At 38.5% G+C, this 23,527-nt stretch overlaps 1 protein-coding gene across 3 annotated transcripts in view; it reads left to right on the top strand.

Annotated features, from left to right (window-relative positions):
- Positions 1-21,587, top strand: part of CDC25C (cell division cycle 25C) — a 33,333-nt gene extending 11,746 nt beyond the window's left edge. For all 3 annotated transcript variants that reach the window (XM_027856537.1, XM_027856538.1, XM_027856539.1), the window contains exons 9-14: positions 12,857-12,958; positions 13,445-13,507; positions 14,074-14,172; positions 14,605-14,738; positions 15,113-15,224; positions 20,585-21,587. In XM_027856537.1, the coding sequence (XP_027712338.1) occupies positions 12,857-12,958; positions 13,445-13,507; positions 14,074-14,172; positions 14,605-14,738; positions 15,113-15,224; positions 20,585-20,737 (663 nt within the window). In that variant the 3' untranslated portion in view covers positions 20,738-21,587. The remainder of the gene's footprint in view (positions 1-12,856; positions 12,959-13,444; positions 13,508-14,073; positions 14,173-14,604; positions 14,739-15,112; positions 15,225-20,584) is intronic.
- The last annotated feature ends 1,940 nt before the right edge of the window (positions 21,588-23,527 follow it).

Here is a 23,527-nt window from a genome sequence, read left to right as displayed (position 1 = left end):
TCAGGTCCTGGCCTAGTCTCTTACTATGTCTGTAATCTTGGGTAAGGGATTTACCTGCTCTGGGCCAAGCCTCCTCCTCTTTAAAAGGTGGAGATTGGACTAGATAATTGCTGAGGTCCCCATCCAGCTTGAAATCTCTCATTCTATGATTCTGCAATGCCTTACGACATCTTTACTGTGGATAGAGTGGATACGGTGGATATTTTACTTAGACATCGTTTACTTTAATGGGGAAAGTCTTGGGATAATCCTCAAGTCGGGGACCCGGCTTCTGGTCCCCGCTCTGATATATCAGCTGCATGACCCTGGACAGGCCAGTTAACCTCTGTGGGCTGCAGCTTTCTCATCTGCAAAAAGAAGGGTTTGCACTAGATGATCTCCGCGGTCCTTTCCGGCCCTCGACCTATGACACTGTGCGCCAGACAGTCCTAGTACTCCCCTATATCATCTGACTCAGATCTAATTCTGAAGCGTCGTTAGTCCAGGAATTGCATTAATAAGTGGAATGTAGAGAGGAGTTATGCCCGGGAGAATTCCCTCTTGAATCCTTCTATTTCCTTAAGGACTTAAGATTCACTTTACAAAGTTAAGCACTTGTTAACAATGTTAAGGCAGATGAAACCTTTGTTTAGGTATGTTGGGTGTTTTTTTTGTGAAGTATGAACTTTCCTTATTCTGGGCATCACTGAGTTAACTCCATCTTGAAGACGAACTTCACCCCAGGGTAGTAGTTTAAATCAGAAGAGCTGTCTGTTTAGGTCACTAAGGGAGGCGGAGCCCAATGGCGGAAGGGGCCAGGGACCAAACACTCTTCCAGACTTTGAGTTCCACCCTGGAGTTGAGCCCCTGCATTCTCCACAAGGGAAAGACACTCAGGGTTGCAAGAGTCAACGTCATCGCTTCACTGCGCTTGCGTGGTGCATGGAGCTCACGGTACTAATTAAGAACAAAGTTCTGCTTTCCTTTTCCACGTGGTGGCCGCTCCCTTACTGTTCCAGCCGCTGCTCCATAGCGTTGCCATTGCTGTTCCCCGGCTGCTGGCTCCAGTTCCTGCAGCCTCCTTGGCTTGGTTCATTGGAGGCTTATTGCTGTCTCCATCCATTGTTGTCTCTGAAGCTGTAGAATACATGATCTCTTAGCATACACAGGACCTTGTAGGGACCACAGGGAGATGAAGGCTTGCCTCCAAGGATCTGAGTCCCTGTGACTAGCTTCCCTCTGTCTCTCCAGGCTCATCTTGTCTCTTTTACTTTTTGGTGAGGCAGTCGGGGTTAAATGACTTGCCCAGGGTCACACAGCTGGTAAGTGTCAAACATCTGAGGTGGGGGGTTTGAACCCAGTCCTCCTGACTCTGAGGCTGGAGCTCTATCAGCTGTGCCACCTAACTGCCCCAGTCTTGTCCCTTTTAAAAGATTATGTTTAGGGGCAGCTAGGTGGTGAAGCGGATAGAGTTTCAGCCTTGGAGTCAGGAGGACCTGAGTTCAAACTGTGCACCTCAGATGCTTGACACTTACCAACAGTGTGATCCTGGGCAGGTTATTTAACCCTGATTGCCTTGGTGGGGGAGGGGGAGAAGGTTATTTCTAGAGGTAGGAAGTCTACTGGTGTTGCACATTGCACATGTTTTCAGACTTTTCAATATATTAATCAGTTGTGCAGATTTTTTTTTCTTTTTTACACCTTAAAAAATACTATTCTGTTGGATGGCTCTCTGGGAGATAGAGATAACTATGATGATATGAGAAATAGAAGACTTCAATTAAAACTTACTTTAAAAAAAAAGGCTACATCCTTGGGTATAGCTCAGGTTTTAACTTCAGGCATGAGATAATTATTGGACAAGTGTGGTTAACTTAGTGATTCTTAGGACAAAGCACATTCATACCTTCTCATACAGACATTGTCAATGCCAGAACAAGGCTCCATCTGTGTAAATCTCGAAAACAAGGAATTAACCTTAATAAAGCATTAACCTTGTCAAAGGAATCTCTACGCCTCTTGGGGATGCTCCCTATACATATATAGGATACTTCCGAGTAGTTCATACCATATCTTCTAATTCTATTTATTTTCTTTATATCTCTGGAAAGAATACTTTTGTCTTACGGTTTGTAAAATGCTAGAAACCATGAAGTGCGCGCCCTGTACAGTTGTTGGGTAGTTTTACTTTCTATTCCAACTTTATATCTTTGGCCAGTGGGTTCTGTGGTTTAAAGAATTAATTTGGCAGGTACTTACTGAGTGCCTGCTGTGTGCATAGTTCTACTTATCACTGAGGAGGATACAATACAATTGTAAGACATAGGCCTTGCCCTTGAAAAATTTGCTATCTAGTTGTGGAGATAAGATGCATTCATATGAAATAATTAAGGGAGTATATGCAATCAAAGTTAAGGAGGGAGTCATATACAGGCATACCTTTTTTATTGTGCTTCACTTTATTACACTTTGTGGATATTGCCTTTTTTGCAGATTGCAAGTTTGTGGCAACCTTGCATTGAAAAAATCTGTCACCACCATTTTTCCAACAATATGTGTTCATATCATGTCTCTGTGTCACATTTTAGTAATTCTTGCAGTATTTCAAACTTTTCCACCATTATTATATCTGTTATAGTGGTCTGTGATTAGTGATCTTTGATGTTACTATTGTAATTGTTTTGGGGTGTTATGAACCACGGCAAACTTAATAAATGCTGTGTGTGTTCTGACTGTGCCACCAACAGGCCATTCCCCCATCTCTGTCCCTCTCCCATGGCCTTTCTATTCCCTGAGACAAAACAGTATTGAAATTAGACCGGTTAATAATCTTACAATGGCTTCTAAATGTTCAAGTGAAAGGAAGAGTCACACATCTCTCAATTTAAATAAAAAACTAGAAATGATTAAGCTTAGTGAGGAAGGCATATCAAAAGCCGAGATACACCAAAAGCTAGGCCACCTGTCTGATCAGTCGGCAGCCATCAACATCAAACAAAAAGATTATGACTCCACTAGCAAAAAAAAAAAAAATTATGACTCGCTGACGGCTTAGATGATGGTTGGCATTTTTTTTTAGCAACAAAGTATTTTTTAATTAAGATATGTACATTGTCTTTTTAGACATAATACTATTGCACACTTAATAGACTACAATATAGTATACACATAATTTTTATATGCATTGGGAAACCAAAAAACTTGTGTGACTCACTTTATTGCAATCTTCACTTTATTGCAGCGGTCTGGAACAGAACCCACAATATCTCAAAGGTATGCCTGTAAGGGAGCTAACAGAACCAGTAAGTGGGAATGGTTGTATAATTGGAAGCTCCCATGTGGGTAGAAAAGAGTGCTTTAAGGGGTATTGGGAGAAGGGAGAGAGAGAGTGAGTATGTAACAAATTTGTAATCAGAGACAGGGAACATTCAATTTGAGATCATAGTAGTGTAGCAGTGCGGTGTGGTGACAAGGTCTAGTGGGCCAGGCTAGTGGGTGGCATTAGCCTCCTGAAGAGTTGGATGTGACTGAACAGCAGTGAAAGAGAGTAAGAGATTGTGAAGCTGAGGGGTCAGCTAGAATGATAGTAGGGTTCAGTCTAGAGAAGAAAAAGATGAACCAGGGTGTTAAAAGTCTGACAGAAAAATAGAAATAGGTCCAGGGAAGAAGTAGACAGTGGCATTAGCAATAGCAATTTGGATAGCATGATAAAGCTGAATGTCATGGATTCGAGATGAAAAGAAGCAAAGATCATAGTGGATCATTATATTTCTTCACGAAGCTTTTATTAAGCAACTGCTATGTGCCATATGTTGTACTAGGAACTGGAGAAGGTGGAAAGATAAGTAAGATAATGATCAATGTCTTAACTCTTAATGAACAATCTGGAATATTCTTCATGGACAGTTTAGGTATGAGTTTTATTCTGATTTTGTTAGTCAGTGGGAAAATATGATGCCTAAAGTGGAGAGGGACAGTATTAGGGTGATGAGGACTGACAGTGATCTTCCTAAAGGATAAACATTCTTTAGGATTTGCTGATAATGGATACATCTGGTGTTTTGAAAATATAGAAACATAGGAGTAAATTTGGATTATATTATTATATTATATTATTATATTATATATTATATATATTATATAATATATGTTATATTATATTATATTAAGCGTAATATTATAAGTTGGAGGCCATTATTAGTAGGGGGAGAAACCAAATAAAAGCTTGCTTCATTTTTCTGTTACTTTTTTTTTTTTTAACTATATATTTTTTTTGTAAGGCAATTCAGGTTAAGTGACTTGCCCAGGATCACACAGTTAGTAAGTGTTAAGTATCTGGTCTGAGATATGACTTGAACTCAGGTCCTCTTGACTCCAGGGCTGGTACTCTATCTACTGTGACACCTATCTGCCCCTATTTGGTATTACTTTATGATGTCTATGCTCTTTTTTTGGGCATAGTCTTTACATAGTTCAGTGATTCTTACATTTTATTCTCCTCAGTCTGTTTTCTAGGTCAGTTGTTTCTGCATTGAGATGCCTTATATTTTCTGCCATCTTTTCAGCCTTTTGATTTTGTTCTAATATTTTTTTTGTTGTCTCATGGAATCATTGTTTCTTTTTCGTCCATTCTAATTTTTAGGGAGTTTGTTTCTTGGGCAAAGTTTGTATTTTTGGTGCCACAGCCATTAATTTCTCTTCTAGTACTTTCTTTTGTTGTTCTTATTTCTCTTTTAATTTTTTCTTTAGTGCTCTCTTTTTATTTAAAAAATTTTTAACTTTTTTTAAAAGTCTTCATATTTTTCAGAAATTCCAGTTGAATTTGTACCCACACTTTTTTTTTTGAGGATTTACTTATGCATGCTTTGGAGTCATTTTCTTCTTCTGGATTTGTGTATTGAATGTCCTTGTCACCATAACAGATTATTATCATGGGATTCTTTTTGTGTTTGCTCATTCTCCCATCCCACTCCATGACTTCAAACTTGATGCTAGGACCAGGCTTTCTGCACTTATGGAGGGAATGTCTGGCCTGCTCCTGTTACTGCTTCCTTGGATTATTGTGTATTGTATTATCCCAGGCTCTTAGGCACAACCGAAGCTGGGACCCCTGCAAGCTTCCAGTGCTCCATTGTGGTCTGATCCAGGAGAAGGTCTGTGTACTGTTCCCCTGGCCTGAACTCTCCAAGTTCTTGACCTGGGTTTGGATCTAAGCAACAGTGGACCACTGCTGGACCTAGCCACTGTCAAGGAAGCTTTGCTGGTACAGAGTAACAGAACTGTAGGCTTCCCTTTGGTCTGGGTTTCTTGCCCTGCTTATTCTTCTGAGGTCTTCAGACTGGGTTAGAATTTGGAACTGGCCCCTGCTCTGCTCTTGAGTCACCAAACCATTGCTACTTGCTTCTGAACTCATCTTCTCTAAGTAAGCAGCCCAGGGCCTGTCATTGCTCAGGAAGGCCTCCCCTGGGCACAGGTTCCCTCCTTAGACCGCTCTGGATCTGTGACTTTGAATTGGGTAGTGATCAACAGAGCTGTTAGTTGGCACATGTTTCTGTACCCTGCATGAGGTTGAGGGCCATGCCCAGTATGAGTCTTGGGCCTCGTCTTTCTCTCATGCTTAGCCTCTCTCTGCTATGTAGTGCTTTGCCACTGGTCTTCTGGATTACACCCTGTCCCCAGTGACCACAGACCCTTCCATCTGTCTCCTTATGCTTTCCTTGACTGGAAAAAAATGTCTCACTTGGATTTTTTTTTTCTTGGATTTCCCCACTGGAATTTTTTCTGGTACGTTTTCTAGCTCTGATTGGAAGACATTTGGGAGTGAGCTCCAAAATTTATTTTCTTGTGTTTCTTTTCCCTTAAAGTAGAATGTAAAGAGAAACATCTGATTAATTGAAGATTCTGGCTAATTTAGTTCAATTCAACACACATTTATTAGGTGTTTACCAAAGCACAAAGCACCATATGTTGGGTACAAAGAGTACATAGACAAAATTTTAAATGGTCCTCTTCCTCTAAAAACTTAAATTCTACTGTATATACAGTGTGTCAACAGAAGTTGATTCGAGGAAAGAGCTATAATAGCTGGAGGGATTGTAACAAGCTTTAAATAGGGAGTAGCACTTGAATTGAGTCTTGAAGGAACATGAGGATTCTGAAAGAAGTCAAGGAGCACAGTCCAGGCAAAGGTACAGCCTGTGCAAAGGTGTGTCAGTGGGAAATGGAATGCAAAATTCACAGAACAGCATTTGACTGGAAATAGAGTGCATGATGAGAAACAATGTGAAACAAGTCCGGAAAGGTAGACTAGAGGTGCAAAGGCCTTAAATGTCAGGCTAGGGAGATTGGATTTTGTCTTAGAGGAAAAAAAGAGCTGTTGAAGATTTTGAAATACGGAAGTTACATAGTCAAACCTGTGGCTTTTAGCAGTTTGGTAGCTGTATGGAGAGTGAATTAGAGAGAAAAGAGAAGGAAAACCAATGAGGAGGTTATTACAATAGTCCAGGCAAGAAGTAATGAGATCCTAAATTAAGGTGATTTTCATGTGAGTAAAGACCATTTGACAGAGGTTCAAGATGTTATAAAAGTAGAATTGTAAGACTTGACAGCTGATTGGATTTGGTGTTTGGGAATGGGAGGGAAGAAGAGTCAAGAATGACCCTGAGGTGGCATACCCGCTTGACTGCAAGAATGGCAATGCTCTCAACAGAAATAATGACATTTTGGAGGAAGTGTGGGTTTTGAAGGAATAGAATGAAGTTCATTTTTGGACATGTTGAGTTTGAGATTTTGATTGGATATCAGGGTGGAGATGTCCGATAGGCAGGTTTGGAGTTTAGGAAAGAGATTAGATCTGAACATATAGATGTGTGAGTCATCTGCCTCATGACAGTAACTGAATGTCTGGCACCTGATGCCAAGGAAGGAGAGTAGAGAGGAATAAAGAGAAAAGGGACAGAATCTTAGGGGATATCTATAGTTTGGGGGCAGGAGATAGATAATGAATCATCAAAGGAGACTGAGAAGGATCAACCAGGTTGGAGGAGAGCAAGAAGAAAACAGTCTCAAACAGTTCAGAGAGGAGAAAGGACAGAATTGGTCTGCAGTGGCAAAAGATGCTGAGAGGTCATGAAGGATGAGGACTGAGGGAAAAATGACTTTAGCAATTAAGAGATCATTGGTTATGACCAAAGTTAACTTCTACTTTTAATTCTCTACAAATCAAATTATCAAGGAGTTACTTGATAGAACTTGATAAAAATAACAACAAAATTCATTTAGAAAAACAAAAGATCTAGAATATTGAAGGAAATGATGAAAAGAAGTAGGGATGAAAGGGGAATAATACTTCCAGACCTCAAACTATGTTATAAAGTAGTAGTCATCAAAAACATCTAGTCTTAATTAAAAAATAGAGAGAGGGAGATCAATGGAACAGACTAGACAAGGAAGAATTTGAAACAATGGAACTCAATAACCCAGTGCTTGATAAAGTGGAAAACATAAATCACCTAGGAAAGAAGTTTGATAAAAACTTCTGGAAAAAACTGGAAGGTAGGGGGCAGCTAGGTGGTGCAGTGGATAGAGCACTAGCCTTGGAGTCAGGAGGACCTGAGTTCAAATTCGGCCTCAGATGCATAACACTTACTAGCTGTGTGACCCTGGGCAAGTCACTTAACCCCACTGCCTAGCCAGAAAACAAAACAAAAAAAAAAACAAAAGTGGAAGGTAGTCTGGCAGAAATTAGGCTTAGACCAGCACATTACACTTATGTTTTGCAGTACATTCTAGATGGATATGCAACCTTAATGTTAGAGATCATACTATAAAAAAATTAGAAGAAAAACAGATCAGATGCTTCTCACAGCTATGGGTAGGAAATGGATTCCTTTTTTAAAAAAATTTTAATGTTTTTTTTTCCAATTACATATAAAAACAAGGAAATGGATTCTTAACCAAATAAAAGATAGAGGCAGTTAACAAGAGATAAAATAGATAACTTTGTTTATTACATGAAAATTAAAAGCTTTTTATGTACAGATAATACCTTGCATCTAGGATGAGAAGGAAAATGGTCAAATAGTTAAAAAAAAAAAAAGTTGTATTGAACTTCTCTGACAAGAGTTTGGCATCCAACATATATGAACGATTAACAGATGTATAAGACCAATAGCTATTCCTTAATAGTCAAAGAATATGAACAAACATTTTTCAGAAGAATTGTAGCGTATTAGGAACCACATGAAAAAATGCTCCAAATCACTAATATTAAGAGAAATTCGATCTAAACAACCCTGAGATTTTTCTTAACATTCTGCAAATTGGCAAAGATAACAAAAAATGGTGATAATCAATGTTGGAGGAGTTGTGAAATGAGAGGCACACCAATGTGTTGTTGCTGGAGCTGGGAATTGGTACAACCATTTTGGAAAGCAATTTGAAATTATGCACAGTGACTAAAAAGTCAATACCCTTTCACTCAGAGATCCCATTATTGGGCTTGTACTCCAAGGAAACCGTTGATAAAAAGAAAGCCCTCATGTATGCCAAAATATTTATACCAGTGTTTTTTGTGATGGCAAATAATTGGAAACAAAGTACATGTCCATTGACTGGGGAATGGCTAAACAAACTGTGGTACGTGAATATAATGGAATATTACTGTCCTATAAAAAATGGTGTGTATGATGAATACTGAGAAGTGTAGGAAGAACTACATGAACTGATATAGAATGAAGTAAGCAGAGCCAAGAAAACAGCATACACAATGATTATTCAATAAGTGCGAATGGAAATAATAACCACACACAAAACATCAAAAGTGAGTGTTGCAAAATTATGAAGATCAAACAGTACTCAAACGAAGAGATATTCACCCATCCCTTCGAAGAGGTGGGAAGTTCACAGGTGTTGCATATGGTTTTAGACTTGTTCGATGAATTGACTGGTTGTGCTGATTTAAAAAAAAATACTATTTGTCGTATGAGATGGCTTTCTGGGAGGATGAGGAATACTTGGGAAAACTATGAATGCGTAAAAAACAGACAAAAACTTTTTTTTAAAAGAGAGATTATTGGTCACGTTGGAGAGAGCTGTTTCAGTTGAATGGTGGGATTGAAAACCAGATTGCAGGAAGTTAAGGAGTAGGTGGGAGTTGAGGCAATGGAGTCAATGAGTAGATGACTAATTATTTAAATATTGACATGTTTTGTTTTTATATCACAGTTATTTTCAGATATGCCATTGTCACCACCACCCCTCCCCCTTTTATTTTACCTTGTAACAAAGAAAAGAAAAAGAGTTCATCAAAACTGACACTATGACTATGTCTTGCAGGGTTTACACTATTCCACACCCATAGTCACCCACCTTTTCAAGGAAAGGAAGGAGGTTCATTTTCTTATTTCTTCTCTGGGATCAAGGTTGTTCATTGCAGTTATACAGTATTTAACTTTTTCTTGGGGTTCTTTTCATTTATATTATTGTAGTTATTTTTCTAAGGCTTTTTCTAAGAGTTTGGTTGTGAAAGGGAGAGATGAAGGATTGATAGTTGAGATGATATATGAATAGCTATAGATGCTAAAGTGTGGTTTGAGGTAAGAAAAAGTGAGATAAGTCTTTTGTTCTCTATTTTTTTGATGCAGAGAGAAAACAAGTTCATGTCTAATAAATTATAAACTTCTTAGAAATTATCATACATGAGTTACTGCTAATAGTTGGGAGGATGGAGTTCCTATATTAGGATTGTAGGTGAGGCCACGTCAAATCTCCAGTGAAGCAGACGAAGGGATAATAACCTCTCTTACCTGGTTATCACTGGATCACTGCCAAGCAGTAACGTTAACAACATCCAAATGCTCTTAAAGAGAACTTGAACCACCAAGAGGAAAACTGCAGTATCCAGGGCAGATAGACCAGCTGTCTCAACCTGATGGCTGTGCTGATCTTGTAAGAATTAGAAAATGTCTTTAGTGCAAAATATATGAGCCTCATTTCTGGCTAATGGGCCGCACACCTCAGGTCTTAGCTCATTGCAATATAAATAGAAGTATTCAAGTAAATGATCTTTTAAAAGCTGCAGGTAGGATTCAGGCTTACCAAGGCCTGAAAACCTCTTGGGTTTTCTAGCATTTAAAGGGTCCATCAGACATTTAGAAAAGATCCAGTTTTTCCTTTAACAATGAAAACCACTATTTTTCAGATGTTAAATTAGCGTATGGTACAACCTGAAAGCAGCTGGTTCTTAGAGCTTCAGTCGTCAGCGTCTGGGAAATGGCAAGTTATTCATTCGCTAGAAAGGGCCAAAATACCATTCTTAAATTACCTTACATTCATTTTGGGTGCAATCAGTTGCCAGATCCTGGTAAATAACTTCTTTCCTTTTAAACAAATTAAAAAGCTATTACAACAGTAGTGCTTCGCAGTGTTTATAGAAGTGGCCAGTCTGCTGATGTCCATATATTCTTGGCCTCTTGTCCTTAGATTATGAAAACTCAGCATGATAATCATTAACTTCTCTGACACTAACAGTTAATATTTTGAAACATTCACAGTGTGCACCAATCAGCTGAATCAAATACACAGAAGATATTGTCCTTACCCTTGAGAAGCTTCTGGTGAAACACACTAAGATTTGTGTTAGATACAGATATGCTGACTGTTTGAATTCTCTTACTAGTAACTGAAATGTTTCTAAATTCTTGCTAAGATTATTACTTTGTTTACAATAGTTGAACTGACATTGATGACTCTCTACTCCTCCCCCCTCCCCAGAAACTAGGGACTATCTACCTGTCTTCCAGTATGACTAGTTGTGTAGTCCTCTCCTAAATCAGGACATCACAATTAGCTAGGTGAGTATGAGGGAAAGGAGCAGGAGTCTAAACCTCTCTAATCCACAGCTGGAAATATTTAGAGAGATGCTAGCAAAATGTAGAATGTAGGTATAGAAACCCTTTAGATTTGCTAGAAGACACCTCCAGGGGTCACATAGTTGATTTCTTCCTCGGACTATTTTGTATTTATTTGTTTAAAAGTTGGGTACCTCCAGTAAAATGGAATTTCCTTGAGGGTAGGGAATGGTTTTCCCCACATTTTATCTTTGTATCCTTAACATCTAGCATGGTGTCTTGTACATAGAGATGCTTTTAATAACTGCTCATTGAGTGGTACCTAAGCCATGCCCACTAAATAAGTGTCTATGTATGTAATTCTTAGATTTCAAACCTTTGCAGTGATAGAAACTTTTATAGAAAGTTCATGGTGGTGTCTAACATACTTCTTGCTCACATGCTGAAGTATGACTATTTCTTGTTCTGTTTTCCTGATAAGAGTTCTACATCTTTCTTAGAATCACCTTCTTCAATGGATATCCTAGCATTTGATTCAAGTGCTGTCATGTTCATGAAAGAATTGTTCTTTAATGATTTTTCAGTTTTTTAAACTGTTTTTATCTTTTGTTTTTGGATCATCTTCATCTCCAAATACATCCCCTCCTAAAATAAAAAAGAGAAGATGGGGCGGCATGGGGAGCAGGTCAGGTCAACATTACCCAGCTCATCAACAGAATTTGACATTATGTGTAGTATTCCACACCTTTAGTCCCTACTATGCCCCACCCAATCCCCCAAAAAGGTACTCAGGTACATTTTCTGATTTCTTTTTTGAGGACAAGCTTGGTCACTATAATTACAGTGTTAGGTTTCTCTTTTGTTATTCTTTCCATTTACATTGTAATCATTGTGTATATCCCCTTGATGATTTTAACTTTATATCCAAGTTATCCAAAGTTTTTTTTTGTTTTGCTTTGTCTACAAAGTTCTTTATATGCTTGTTTTCTACTTTTGCTATCTCCCTCCCTTTTTTCACCTCCTCCCACCACAGTTAGTTTGGATATATAGTTAGAAGAGGAAAGAGAAGGGAAAATTATCTTTTTTCCCACTCCCTCAAAAAAAAAGTCACTACAAGAAAGTATCTCAAAAGAAGTCATTATGCAAAAAGTAGCAAGCAGTTTCCCTTGCTGCTTTTTTTGGTGGCCTTACTTTTTTCCTTTTTATCACCTTCCTGAACTCTGTTGGATGCTTTATCCTCCAATTGTCAGCATCCCAATATTACATGAAGGAATTGGGCTGGAGCTTTCTTTCCCCTTTAAGGATGGGCTTGTTTGAGGCAGTGTGCTGAAGGAGTTGGGTCTGGATTGAGGTGGAAATGGGAACTCATGGCATTCCAGAGCAGGCTGGGGGAAGACACATTACAGACAGAGAGGAGGAATGGTGCTTGCCCAGGGGACTTGGCATTTCTGAGCAGGTATCCATGAATAGAAGCTGTCTATACCATTCTGCAGGGAAACCAGACAAGCCAAAACTAAAACAACTAGTAGAAAACAAAGACACCATGAGCCAAAAAATGTTGGTCTAGAGAACCTGAGAAAGTAAAAATATTAGCTCAGTACTTCTATTTAATTATTCTCTCAGCCTTTACAGGATAAGAATTACCTTGATCCATTTTCTCCATCCCTTTCTGTTCAGTAACACTTGGATAATAATCTGTTGCTTTTCCCTATCTTTGTCCCGTCATTTCTATCATCACATCCTAGTGTAAGAAACGTCAGTATTAAGAATAGTTTTTTGCATTGCATTCTTAGAATTACTATAGTCATACTAGTCTTACCTTCTAAATCTACTAGTCAGTTAGAGATCTTTGGTTGGTAAGGTACCCCTGGAGAAAAACATACTAGATTGTGTCCATGGAGTGAGGAGGAATCAACATTACACTCTAAAATGGTTTGGTGGAGAGTGATTGCTGAGAAGTCATGTACCTAAGTTCTAAATCTGCTGAGTTTAGAAATAGGGGGCTTTATTTTTTTTTCCATCTTCAGGAATCAGATCTAAAGAAGACAGTTTCACTCTGTGATGTTAATGCCCTACAGATCTTAGGGGAGAATTCTGACCAGAGGCAACTGATAGGTGATTTCACCAAGGTGAGTGTGGCTATCCCCATCCTGGTCTTTTGATTTCACCAAGGTGAGTGTGGCTATCCCCATCCTGGTCTTTTGATTTCACCAAGGTGAGTGTGGCTATCCCCATCCTGGTCTTCATTCAGCCATTTTGGGATGAGACATTTTCTTCTCTGCCCTGAGAGAAGAGCATTCAGGGACTGTGCTTCATGCCTAGTCCTCCACTTGCCCACTGGTGATAGGGTGAGGGTCCTGTGGTAGTGAGCAGCCTGAAGGTGCCAGTAAAAGGCCAGGCTCACTGGGCTATTCTTATGAGATACCATGCCCCATGGAACAATTGGGGAAAAGAGGGAAGGTCAGCGACTATTGTTTTGAGAAGCTGTTGAGGCACTGGGGAAATCTAAAAGGATAAGTATAAAGTTCAGTGAATTTTTGATTCTACAAGGTCATTTTTTCACACATTTGAGAAGCATGGTAAACTTTTTTCCTTTCCATTTTTGGTTTTCCTAGGTCTGTGTGCTACCAACAGTGACAGGAAAACATCAAGATCTGAAGTACATCAACCCAGAGTCGGTAAATTTGTTTTTGGAGGTGGCAGGTGTTTACACAGGCATTTATCCTGTTCTTCAATTCCCATTTGCCTTTCTTTGTCCTTTCCAGCATAGTCTTTTTAGCCAAATAAATTGGATTGGAAGGTTCCTAATTAATATTCTCTAATTCTGACACTTTCTTTTGGAGGCCAAGGAAGCTATCTCCTACCTTTCTTTTTACTTTCAAAGACAAATATGGATTCTAAGTCACTGTCATCCTAAATCGCTTGTATGATTTCCCCCCAACCATTTTACTTTTTGAGGTATCCAAGGGAGGCTAATTCTAGTTGCCTCTAGTCTGGCCTGTTCTTCCCTTCCTTGGCTTCCTGCCTCAGGACATGCAGCTTTGGGATCTTACATTCTCTGGACTATTGTTTGCTGAACTGCATAGGTCACTATCCTTTCCTGAGCTTCATGTCCTCAAGGGAGACCATTGGCACTTCTGGAATACACAGTAAGAAGGCAGGACTTGTGGGGGCCAAAGGTAGGACCTCCAAGCAAAAAGGCCACAAAGTAGCTACAGTGACCAACGTTATGTATCCTTTGCAGGTAGCTGCTCTGCTATGGGGGCAGCTGCAAGACCTGATTGAGAAGTTTTATGTTATTGATTGCCGCTACCCGTATGAGTATCAAGGAGGTCATATCCAGGTAAGGGTATTGGGGACACGTCCACAGAGGAGGAGATGGGCGCATATGTGGAAGAAGGACCACCTCGTGTATTACAGGAAGGCTCCACAGCAGGAAACATCAAGGATGAGAAGGGCAGAGATTGTATATTTAGAGATATCATGAGGTCCTGGGTACTCAAAACTGAGTCCTCATGCTGTCCTAGTGCCATAGTAGACTGTAATTTTAAACAACTGCTTTAATATTTGGAGACCAGTCTTGTTCTCTGCTATGTGGAGATTACTACAGTTCCTGTCTCTGATTCCCTCACTGTTATTAGACTTGCTGATTCAATGGCCCCGGTAACATGAGGTAGGCCTAGTTACCCCCAAGAATGGTGGCTTAGGGCTTTCTAAGTGTCTGAACTATCTGTAGTCTTGAGGAATCTGGTGCTGAGATTCTTCTCTTCTACAGGGAGCTCTGAACCTGCACAGTCAGGAAGAACTACACAATTTCTTCCTGAAGAAGCCTTTTATTCCTTCCAGTGCCCAGAAAAGAGTAGTCATCGTGTTTCATTGTGAATTCTCCTCAGAAAGAGGCCCCCGAATGTGAGAATGGGGTCCTGGGTGAGACAGAATATGGGTTTAGGGTCTGGTTCCCCAAAATGTCTCCTAGTTACCTAGAAGTCAATCAGTCCATTGCTCTCACTCCACTGTCATGTGAGTAGCATGAGGAAGAGGAATAGGGAATGTGATTTTATTGCTTCAGTGGTAGGAGGGGGTTTCAACAGGGAGTGAAAAATTGGGGACATAGCCCTGACAAATAGTGGGTGGGGAGGAAGGGGTGCTGATAAGACTTTATAATGTTCTGAAAACATTGAATCCCTCTCTACCTTGGCTCAGAGCTAGCTTGACCCATCACTCCCCCACTCATTCCCTTTGATACGCCACCCCTCAGTCCTGGCTTTTGAATCCCTTTGAAGGTGCCGCTATCTTAGAGAAGAAGACAGAGCTCTGAACAAGTACCCTGCACTGTACTACCCTGAGCTCTACATCCTCAAGGGAGGCTACCGAGACTTCTTCCTAGAATATGTGGTAAGAGAACAAAGCACATGGGAACAAAGCAAGGTCCTAGATACAGGAGGAACCAGTTCCTGTCCCTCAGTGTGTGCCGGTGTTGGGCCCCCATCTTCAGTTACTTAAAGTATATCTGCTCTTTCTCTTAAGCTTAGTCAGCAATCCAGTTCAACAAACATTTGTCAAACAACTGTGTGGTAGGCACTGGAAATACAAAGGCAGTGCCTGTCCTCAGGAGCTCAAAAGGGACAGTATTTGTGCAAGTAAGTGTAGTACATGGTAATTTGGAGAGGAAGAGAACAGTAGCAAATGGGATCAAGGAAGGTTTCATGGAAAAAGTAGTACCTGTGCTGAGCGATAGAGACAAAGATTCAGAGGCAAAGAAGAAGAGGGACTATGTTCCAAGCAAAGTGAATGTCTTAGACAAATTCATGGGGGCAGGGGATGGGATACCAAGTTCAGGAAACAGCTGATGGTTGGATTGAAGAGTACATATGTAAACAGAAGCAATGTGAACAAGAGTGGAAAAGGAGACTGGAGTCAGATTTTGGAAAGCCTTGAATACCAGCACTTAGCAAAGTGCCTTGGCATATAGGTTATGAACCAGGGTGACTAGGAAGATGGTAGTGCCCCTAACAGAAATAAGGAAGTTTGGAGGAGTGGTTTAGAGGTAAAAATTATGAATTTTATTTTGGACACAGATTTTGAAAGTTTAGTGGAATCTCCAGGTGGAGATGCTTAGCTGGCATTTTGACAATATAAGAGTTGAGAGAAATTAGGGCTAGATGTATAGATTCTTTAAAAAAATTTACTCATTTATTTATTTATTTTTATTAATTTATTTTTATTCAACATTCACTTCCATAAGCTTTTGAGTTTTAAGATGTAGAGATTTTTAAAAAATAGTATTTCTGTTTGCTATTTTTTTCTTCTGTTGTGTTTTGTTTCCTCTTTCTGGTGGTTCCTCCTATTAGTTCTAATTCTTACAATATCACTAATATGAAAATATGTTTAATAGGAAAGTGTATGTATAGTCTATATCAGATTGCATGCTGTTTTAGGGAGGGAGGGGAAGAAAAATTTAAAACTCAAAAGCTTATGGAAGTGATTGTTGATAATTCAAAATAAATTAATTTTAAAAATATTATTTTATTTTTGCAAATTACATGTAAAGACAATTTTTAATATTCATTTTAAAAATTTTCCAAATTTTTCTCCCTCCCTAAGCAATTTGATGTTTTATATGTGCAATCATGTAAAACATTTCCATATTAGTCATGTTATGAAACAAGAAACAGACCAAAAGGAGAAAAAAAACACCAAAGAAAGTGAAAATAGTATGCTTCAATCTGTATTCCATCTCCAACAGTTCTTTCTCTAGATGTGGATAGCATTTTCCATCATTAGTCCTTGGGAATTGTCTTGAATCATTGTATTGCTGAAAAGAGCTAAGTCATTCATAGTTGATCATTGTACAATGTTGCTGTTACAGTGTACAGTGTTCTCCTAGTTCTGCTCGTTTCACTTTGCATCAGTTCATATAAGTCCAGGTTTTTCTGAAATCTGCCTGGTCATCACTTCTTATAGCACAATAGTATTCCATTACATTCATATACCACAACTTTTTCAGCCATTCCCCAATTGATGGGCATCTCCTCAATTTCCAATTTTTTGCCACCACAAAAAGAACTGCTGTAAATATTTTTGTATATACAAGTCCTTCCCCCCACTTTTTAAAATCTCTTTGGGATACAGACCTAGTAGTAGTATTGCTGGATCAAAGGGTGTGTGCAGTTTTGTAGGTTTTGTTTTTGTTTTTTGCTTTTTGGTGAAGCAATCAAGGTTAAGTGACTTGCCCAGGGTCACACAGCTAGTAAATGTCAAGTGTCTGAGGCTGGATTTGAACTCAGGTCCTCCTGCCTCCAAGGCCAGAGCTCTATCCACTGAGCCACCTAGCTGCCTCCAGTTTTATAGCTCTTTGGGCATAGTTCCAAATTGCTCTCCAGAATGATCAGATTAGTTCACAACTCCACCAACAGTGCATTAGTGTCCCAATTTTCCCACATTCTCTCCAGCAACTATCATTTTCCTTTTTTGTCATATGAGCCAATCTGATAGGTGTGAGGTAGTACTGCACAGTTGTTTTAATTTGCATTTCTCTAATCAATAGTGATTTAGAACATTTTTTCATATGACTATAGATAGCTTTGATTTCTTTATCTTAAAACTGCCTGTTCATATTCTTTGGCCATTTATCAATTGGGGAATGACTTGTATTCTTATGAATTTGACTCAGTTCTCTATTTATTTGAGAAATGAGGCCTTTATCAGAGACACTTGCTGTAAAAATTGTTTCCAAGCTTTCTGCTTTCCTTCTAATCTTGGTTGCATTGGTTTTGTTTATGCAAAAACCTTTTAATTTAATATAATCAATATGATCCATTTTATATCTTATAGTTTTCTCTATCTCTTATTTGGTCAAAAATTCTTCCCTTCTCCATAGATCTGACAGATAAACCATTCCTTGCTCTCTAATTTGCTTATGGTATCACCATTTGTGTCTAAATCATGTACCCATTTGACCTTATCTTGGTAAACGGTGGAAGATATTGGTCTATACCTAGTTTCTGCCATACTGTTTTCCAGTTTTCCCATCAGTTTTTGTCAAATAGTGAGTTCTTATCCTAGAAGCTGGAGTCTTTGGGTTTATAAAACATTAGATTATTATGATTATTTACTGCTGTGTCTTTTGTACCTAATCTATTCCACTGATCCACCACTCACATTTGCTAGCCAGTACCAGATAGTTTTGATGATTGCTGCTTTATAATATAGTTTGAGATCCGGTATGTCTAGGCCACCTTCCTTTGCATTTTTTTTTCATTAATTTCCTTGATATTCTTGACCTTTTGTTCTTCTTGATGAATTTTGTTATTATTTCTTCTAGCTCTATGAAATAGTTTTTTAGTAGTTTATTGGTATGGCACTGAATAAGTAAATTAATTTAGGTAGAATTGTCATTTTTATTATATTGGCTTGGCCTACCTGTGTTTAGATCTGACTTTATTTGTGCGAAAAGTGTTTTGCAGTTGTGTTCATATGGTTCCTGGGTTTGTCTTGCCAGCTAGACTTCCAAGTATTTTATATTGTACATTGTTAGTTTTGATTGAATTTCTCTTTCTATCTCTTGCTACTGGGCTCTGTTGGTAATATATAGAAATGCTGATGATTTATGTGGGATTTATTTTATGTTCTGCAACTTTGGTAAAGTTGTTAATTATTTCAAGTAGTTTTTAGTTGATTCTCTAGAATTCTCTAAGTATACCATCATATCATCTGCAAAGAGTGATAGTTTCTCATTTCCTCATTGCCTATTCTAATTCCTTCAATTTCTTTTTCTTCTCTTATTGCTATAGCTAACATTTTTAGTACACTATTGAAATAATAGTGGTGATAATGGGCCTCCTTGCTTCACCCCTGATCTTATTGGAAATGCTCCTGGCTTATCCCCATTAAAGATAATGCTTGCTGATGGTTTTGGATAGGTACTACTTATCATTTTAAGGAAAGCTCCATTTATTCCTATGCTCTCTAGTGTTTTTAATAGGAATGGGTGCTGTATTTTGTCAAAAGCTTTTTCTGCATGTATCAAGATAATCATATGATTTCTGTTGCTTTTGTCATTGATATGGTCAATTATGCTGATAGTTTTCCTCATATTGAAGCAACCCTGCATTTCTGGTATAAATCCCACTTGATTGATCATAGTGTATGATCCTAGTGATACATTGCTATAATGTCCTTGCTAGTATTTTATTTAAAATTTTTGCATTGATGTTCATTAGGGAAATTGGTCTATAGTTTTCTTTTTCTGTTTTGACTCTTCCTGGTTTAGGTATTAGCACCATGTTTGTGTCATAAAAGGAATTTGGTAGGACTCCTTTACCCATTTTCCCAAATAGTTTATATAGTATTGGAATTACTTGCTCTTTAAATATTTGGTAGAATTCACTTGTGAATCCATTTGGTCCTGAGGATTTTTTTCTTAAGGAATTCATTGATGGCTTGTTTGATTTCTTTTTCTAAAATGTGGCTATTTAAGTTTTTTATTTCCTCTTCTGTTAATCTGGACAATTTATATTTTTATAAATATTCATCCATTTCACTTTGCTTAGATTGTCAGCTTTATTGGCATACAATTGGGCAAAATAATTCCTAATTATTGCTTTAATTTCCTCTTCATTGGTGGTGAATTCACCCTTTTCATTTTTGATACTGGTAATTTGGTTTTCTTCTTTTTTTTGGCTAGGCAGTGGGGTTAAGTGACTTGCCCAGGGTCACACGGCTAGTAAGTGTTATGTGTCTGAGGCCAGATTTGAACTCAGGTCCTCTTGAATCCAGGGCCCGTGCTCTATCCACTGCTTCACCTAGCTGCCCCATCTTCTTTTTTTTAATCAGATTAGCCAATGGTTTATTTTGTTGTTTGCTGTTTTTTGTTTGTTTGTTTTGTTTTGTTTTTATAAAACCAGCTCTTAGTTTTATTTATTAGTTCAATGGTTTTCTTACTTTTTAGATGTATAGATTTGAGAGTTATCTGCATAGATGTGATAATTGAACTCATAGTAGTAGATGAGGTCATCAGGGAGAGAGAATAGGGAAAGAAGAGGGCCTAGGACAGCCTTGGAGTTTGCTGGTGTTGATAGGGAGGTGAATACAGCAAAGCAGACTGAGAAGGAGCATTCAGATGAGTAAGAAGAAGACTGAGAGAAAGCATTGTCATAGAAGCCACATGGCAGGAGAGGTAGTATTGAAAAACTGAAAGGTCAAGAAGGATGTGGATTGAGGAAAAAGCCATTAGATTTCCTGGTTAAAAGATCCTTAATAAGTTTGGTGACTGTAGATTCACTGGCATGCTGTCATTGGAAGCCAGATTGCAAAGATCTGAGAAATAAATGGGTGGTAAGGAAATGGAGCTAGATGGGGCAGCTGAGTGGCTTTGTGGATAGAGCACTGGGCCTAGAGTCAGGAAGACCTGGGTTCACACTTGGCCTCAGACACCAGCTGTGTGAACTTGGGAAAGTCACTTAACCTTTGTTTGCGTTAATCCCCTGGAGAAGGAAATGGCAAATCCCTTCAGTATCTTTGCCAAGAAAACTGCATGGATGGTATCGCCCATGAGGTCACAAAGAGTCAGACACAGTTGAATGACTGAACAACAAGGAAATGAAAGAAGTGAGTCTAGGCTACTCTTTCTTGGAGTTTGGCAGTGAAAAGTAGGAGAGCTCTTAGTGGCCAAAGTTGGGAGCATGGAGCTGACTTTCTACCCTGGGGTCTGGATCATCACTTATTCCCTTTCTTTTTCTCCCACTTTTCCTCAGGAACTGTGTGAACCACAGAGCTATTGCCCAATGCATCACCAGGACTATAAAGCTGAGCTTTTGAAGTGCCAAAGCCAGAGCAAAGCATGGACTGAAGAGCGGCAGCTCCGCGGACAGATTGCTTGTCTCGTGAAGGATGGGAATTCAGGCTGAGGAAGGAGCTGTCCACATGGCAGTCACTGGCTCACATGGTGGACCCCCAGAGAGGAAGTAGTGATTTCTGTGGAAAACTAGACCAATGGTTTACCAAAAAAATATACTCAACAGGCCAAAACATTTGACTGCAAAATCAGGTCAACCTGTGTTCCAGTGAGAATGGGGCCTTCTGTATGGGCTGTGTCCTGAAGGCTATCCTTCCTTGCTTGAACTACAAAGTTTACAGTAACCAGGGAGAATTCTCCTCTTTCCTCTACTGTATGTCTTCACCTCCTTCACCCAGCTTGTCTCCTCTGCTTGAATTTCTTGCCAGGCTTGAGGTAGTAAATTCTTTCTTCTCTCTGGATTTTCCTCCATTCCCTTCTCCCCCCATTAAAAAAAAAAAAAAAAAAAAAGAAATAACAAACATTTCAGGATGAGAATGACTCAGATTATTTCATGTTAGTTCCACATGAATTAAGAACTACCCTGTTACTTGTGACATCCCAGCAAGAACTTTTAACTACCATGGTGTGACCATCTTCATTCATTGCCTGCTACCCAAGCCTTTGTCTAGCTCTATGTGATCATGCTCCAGACTCTTCTCCACCTGACAGCTAGCCTCAGAAAACACTGTGACTTGAGTTATTGACAACTCACAATCAGATATACCCTTAACTGGACACAATCCTCTTAGACTATAGCCAGAGACAGATATTCATTCCAGCTTCCCAAATAACTCTCCTCCCAATTCGTGTCAAGGCCCAGCAGAATGAACTTCAAGAATTAGGTTAAGTACCATTCTGGGGAGCAATTTGGAACTATGCTCAAAGGGCAGTCAAATTGTGCATACCCTTTGATCCAGTAATACCACTACTAGGTCTGAATCCCAAAGAGATCATATAAATGGGAAAAGGACCCACATGTACAAAAATATTTATAATAGCTCTTTTTGTGGTGACAAAGAATTGGAAATTGAGGGGATGCCCATCAATTGGGGAATGGCTGAACAAGTTGTGGTATATGAGTGTAATGGAATGTTACTGTGCTGTAAGAAATGATGAACAGGCAGATTTTAGAAAAACCTGAAAAGACTTACATGAACTGATGCTGAGTGAAGTGAGCAGAATAAGGGAACATTATATACGGTAACAGCAACATTGTGCAATGATTAACTATGACTGACTTAGCTTTTCTCAGCATTACAATGATCCAAGACAGTTCCAAAAGGCTCATGATGGAAAATGCTATCCACATCCAGAGAAAGAACTGATAGAGTCTGAATACAGATTGAAGCATGTTATTTTCACAGATTTTTCCTTTTGCAAACTGTAATTGTTTTGCAAACTGTTTCTTCTTTCACAACATCACTAATATGGAAATAGGTTTTACATGATTGCATATACATATATATATATACACATATATATATAACCTGTATCAAATTGTTTACTGTCTTAGGGGAGTGGAGGGAGGGAGAAAATTTGGAACTCAATTTTATTTTACAAATGTTAAAAATTGTCTTTACATGTAACTGGAGTGAAATAAAATATTATTTAAAAAATAATTAGGTTAAGTGTTAATGAAACAACCACCATAAAAAAAAATAGCAAAAGTCAAGTTAAGAAGGACATATAGACAAGCAGGGTGGTATGAGTTCTATTTAATTAAATTTAATGTATACTTTAAAAACCACATAATAGAGGTTCACAGTTTTATGTACAGTTTTTTTCTGTTCTTTGTATATCGAAATGTTTGTGTTTTTTGACAAGTTCATAATTTTTTAATGGGGCTCAGGGTATTTGAAACATCACTATAGAGAGAACAAAAGAAAATGAGATGAAATTTATAAAATGTTTTAAAAATTTATTGATAACTTTTGTTAATCACAAAATCTGTTAGAACTTCACATACCTTCTAGGTCAAGCCATGTCCAAATAAGGCACTTCATAACATACCTAACAGAGCTAATATTCTAGTGACATACTTTGGTCAACCCATAAGTGTTCATATGTGTGAGTGACAACCAAAGAAAATGAGAAAAATCTTGCTAATCAAAAAGTCCCACCAAAACAAAACCAAAGAGTAAAGACATCCCTGAAAACAATTCAACAATATACAAAAAAGTGGTTGCAAATATATAAAAACCCTTCTATTGTTTCTGATTAGTATGGATGGCATTTATTAATATTATGCATTGTATTTACCATGAATCTTGTTGCTGACTGATTTTAGAAAGAATTGAGACAGAATGCTTCCTGGCAGTATTTTCCATCCCTTGCTCAGGCTACTTAGGTCATTTTTCCCTAGAGATCTTAAAATGAGTATCCCATTTGAGTGGTCCAAACGAAGCCCTACTTGAATTGAAGGGATTGACAGCACCTTTAGATTCCATCAAACTTTGTGACTTTATGACATTTACTGGTGGGAGTGTGGAGGAAGCACTGGTGACCCAGGACTGGAGATTCAATCTTATTTGACAAGCATTTATTAAGTGTCATCTGTGTGCTAGGATAAAATAAATGTTCCTTTCCTTAAGGAACCTAGTCTCCCAGGGGTGGGGAGTAGGTGGGAACCACAAGAGGTATACAGATAAGTAAATACAAAATACATGCAGTCATTTGGCTAAATATTGCTTTGGAAACTGTGGAGGAAGAATTGAAAAGGAAAGAAATGAGGCAGGGATCCCAACTAGGAAGTTATTGCCATAGTATAGATGAGAGGTGGTAAAAATCTGAACTAGGGAACAAAATTGAAGGATACCAGAAACCAATTGGATATGGAAAAGAATCAAGAGATTAGGAAAGC

The sequence above is a fragment of the Vombatus ursinus genome, unplaced genomic scaffold (genome assembly GCF_900497805.2).
Source record: "Vombatus ursinus unplaced genomic scaffold, bare-nosed wombat genome assembly UNPS02011572.1, whole genome shotgun sequence".
NCBI lineage: Eukaryota > Metazoa > Chordata > Mammalia > Diprotodontia > Vombatidae > Vombatus > Vombatus ursinus.
The sequence above is the reverse complement of the archived record's forward strand: the minus strand, read 5'-3'. Positions and strand labels throughout refer to the sequence as shown.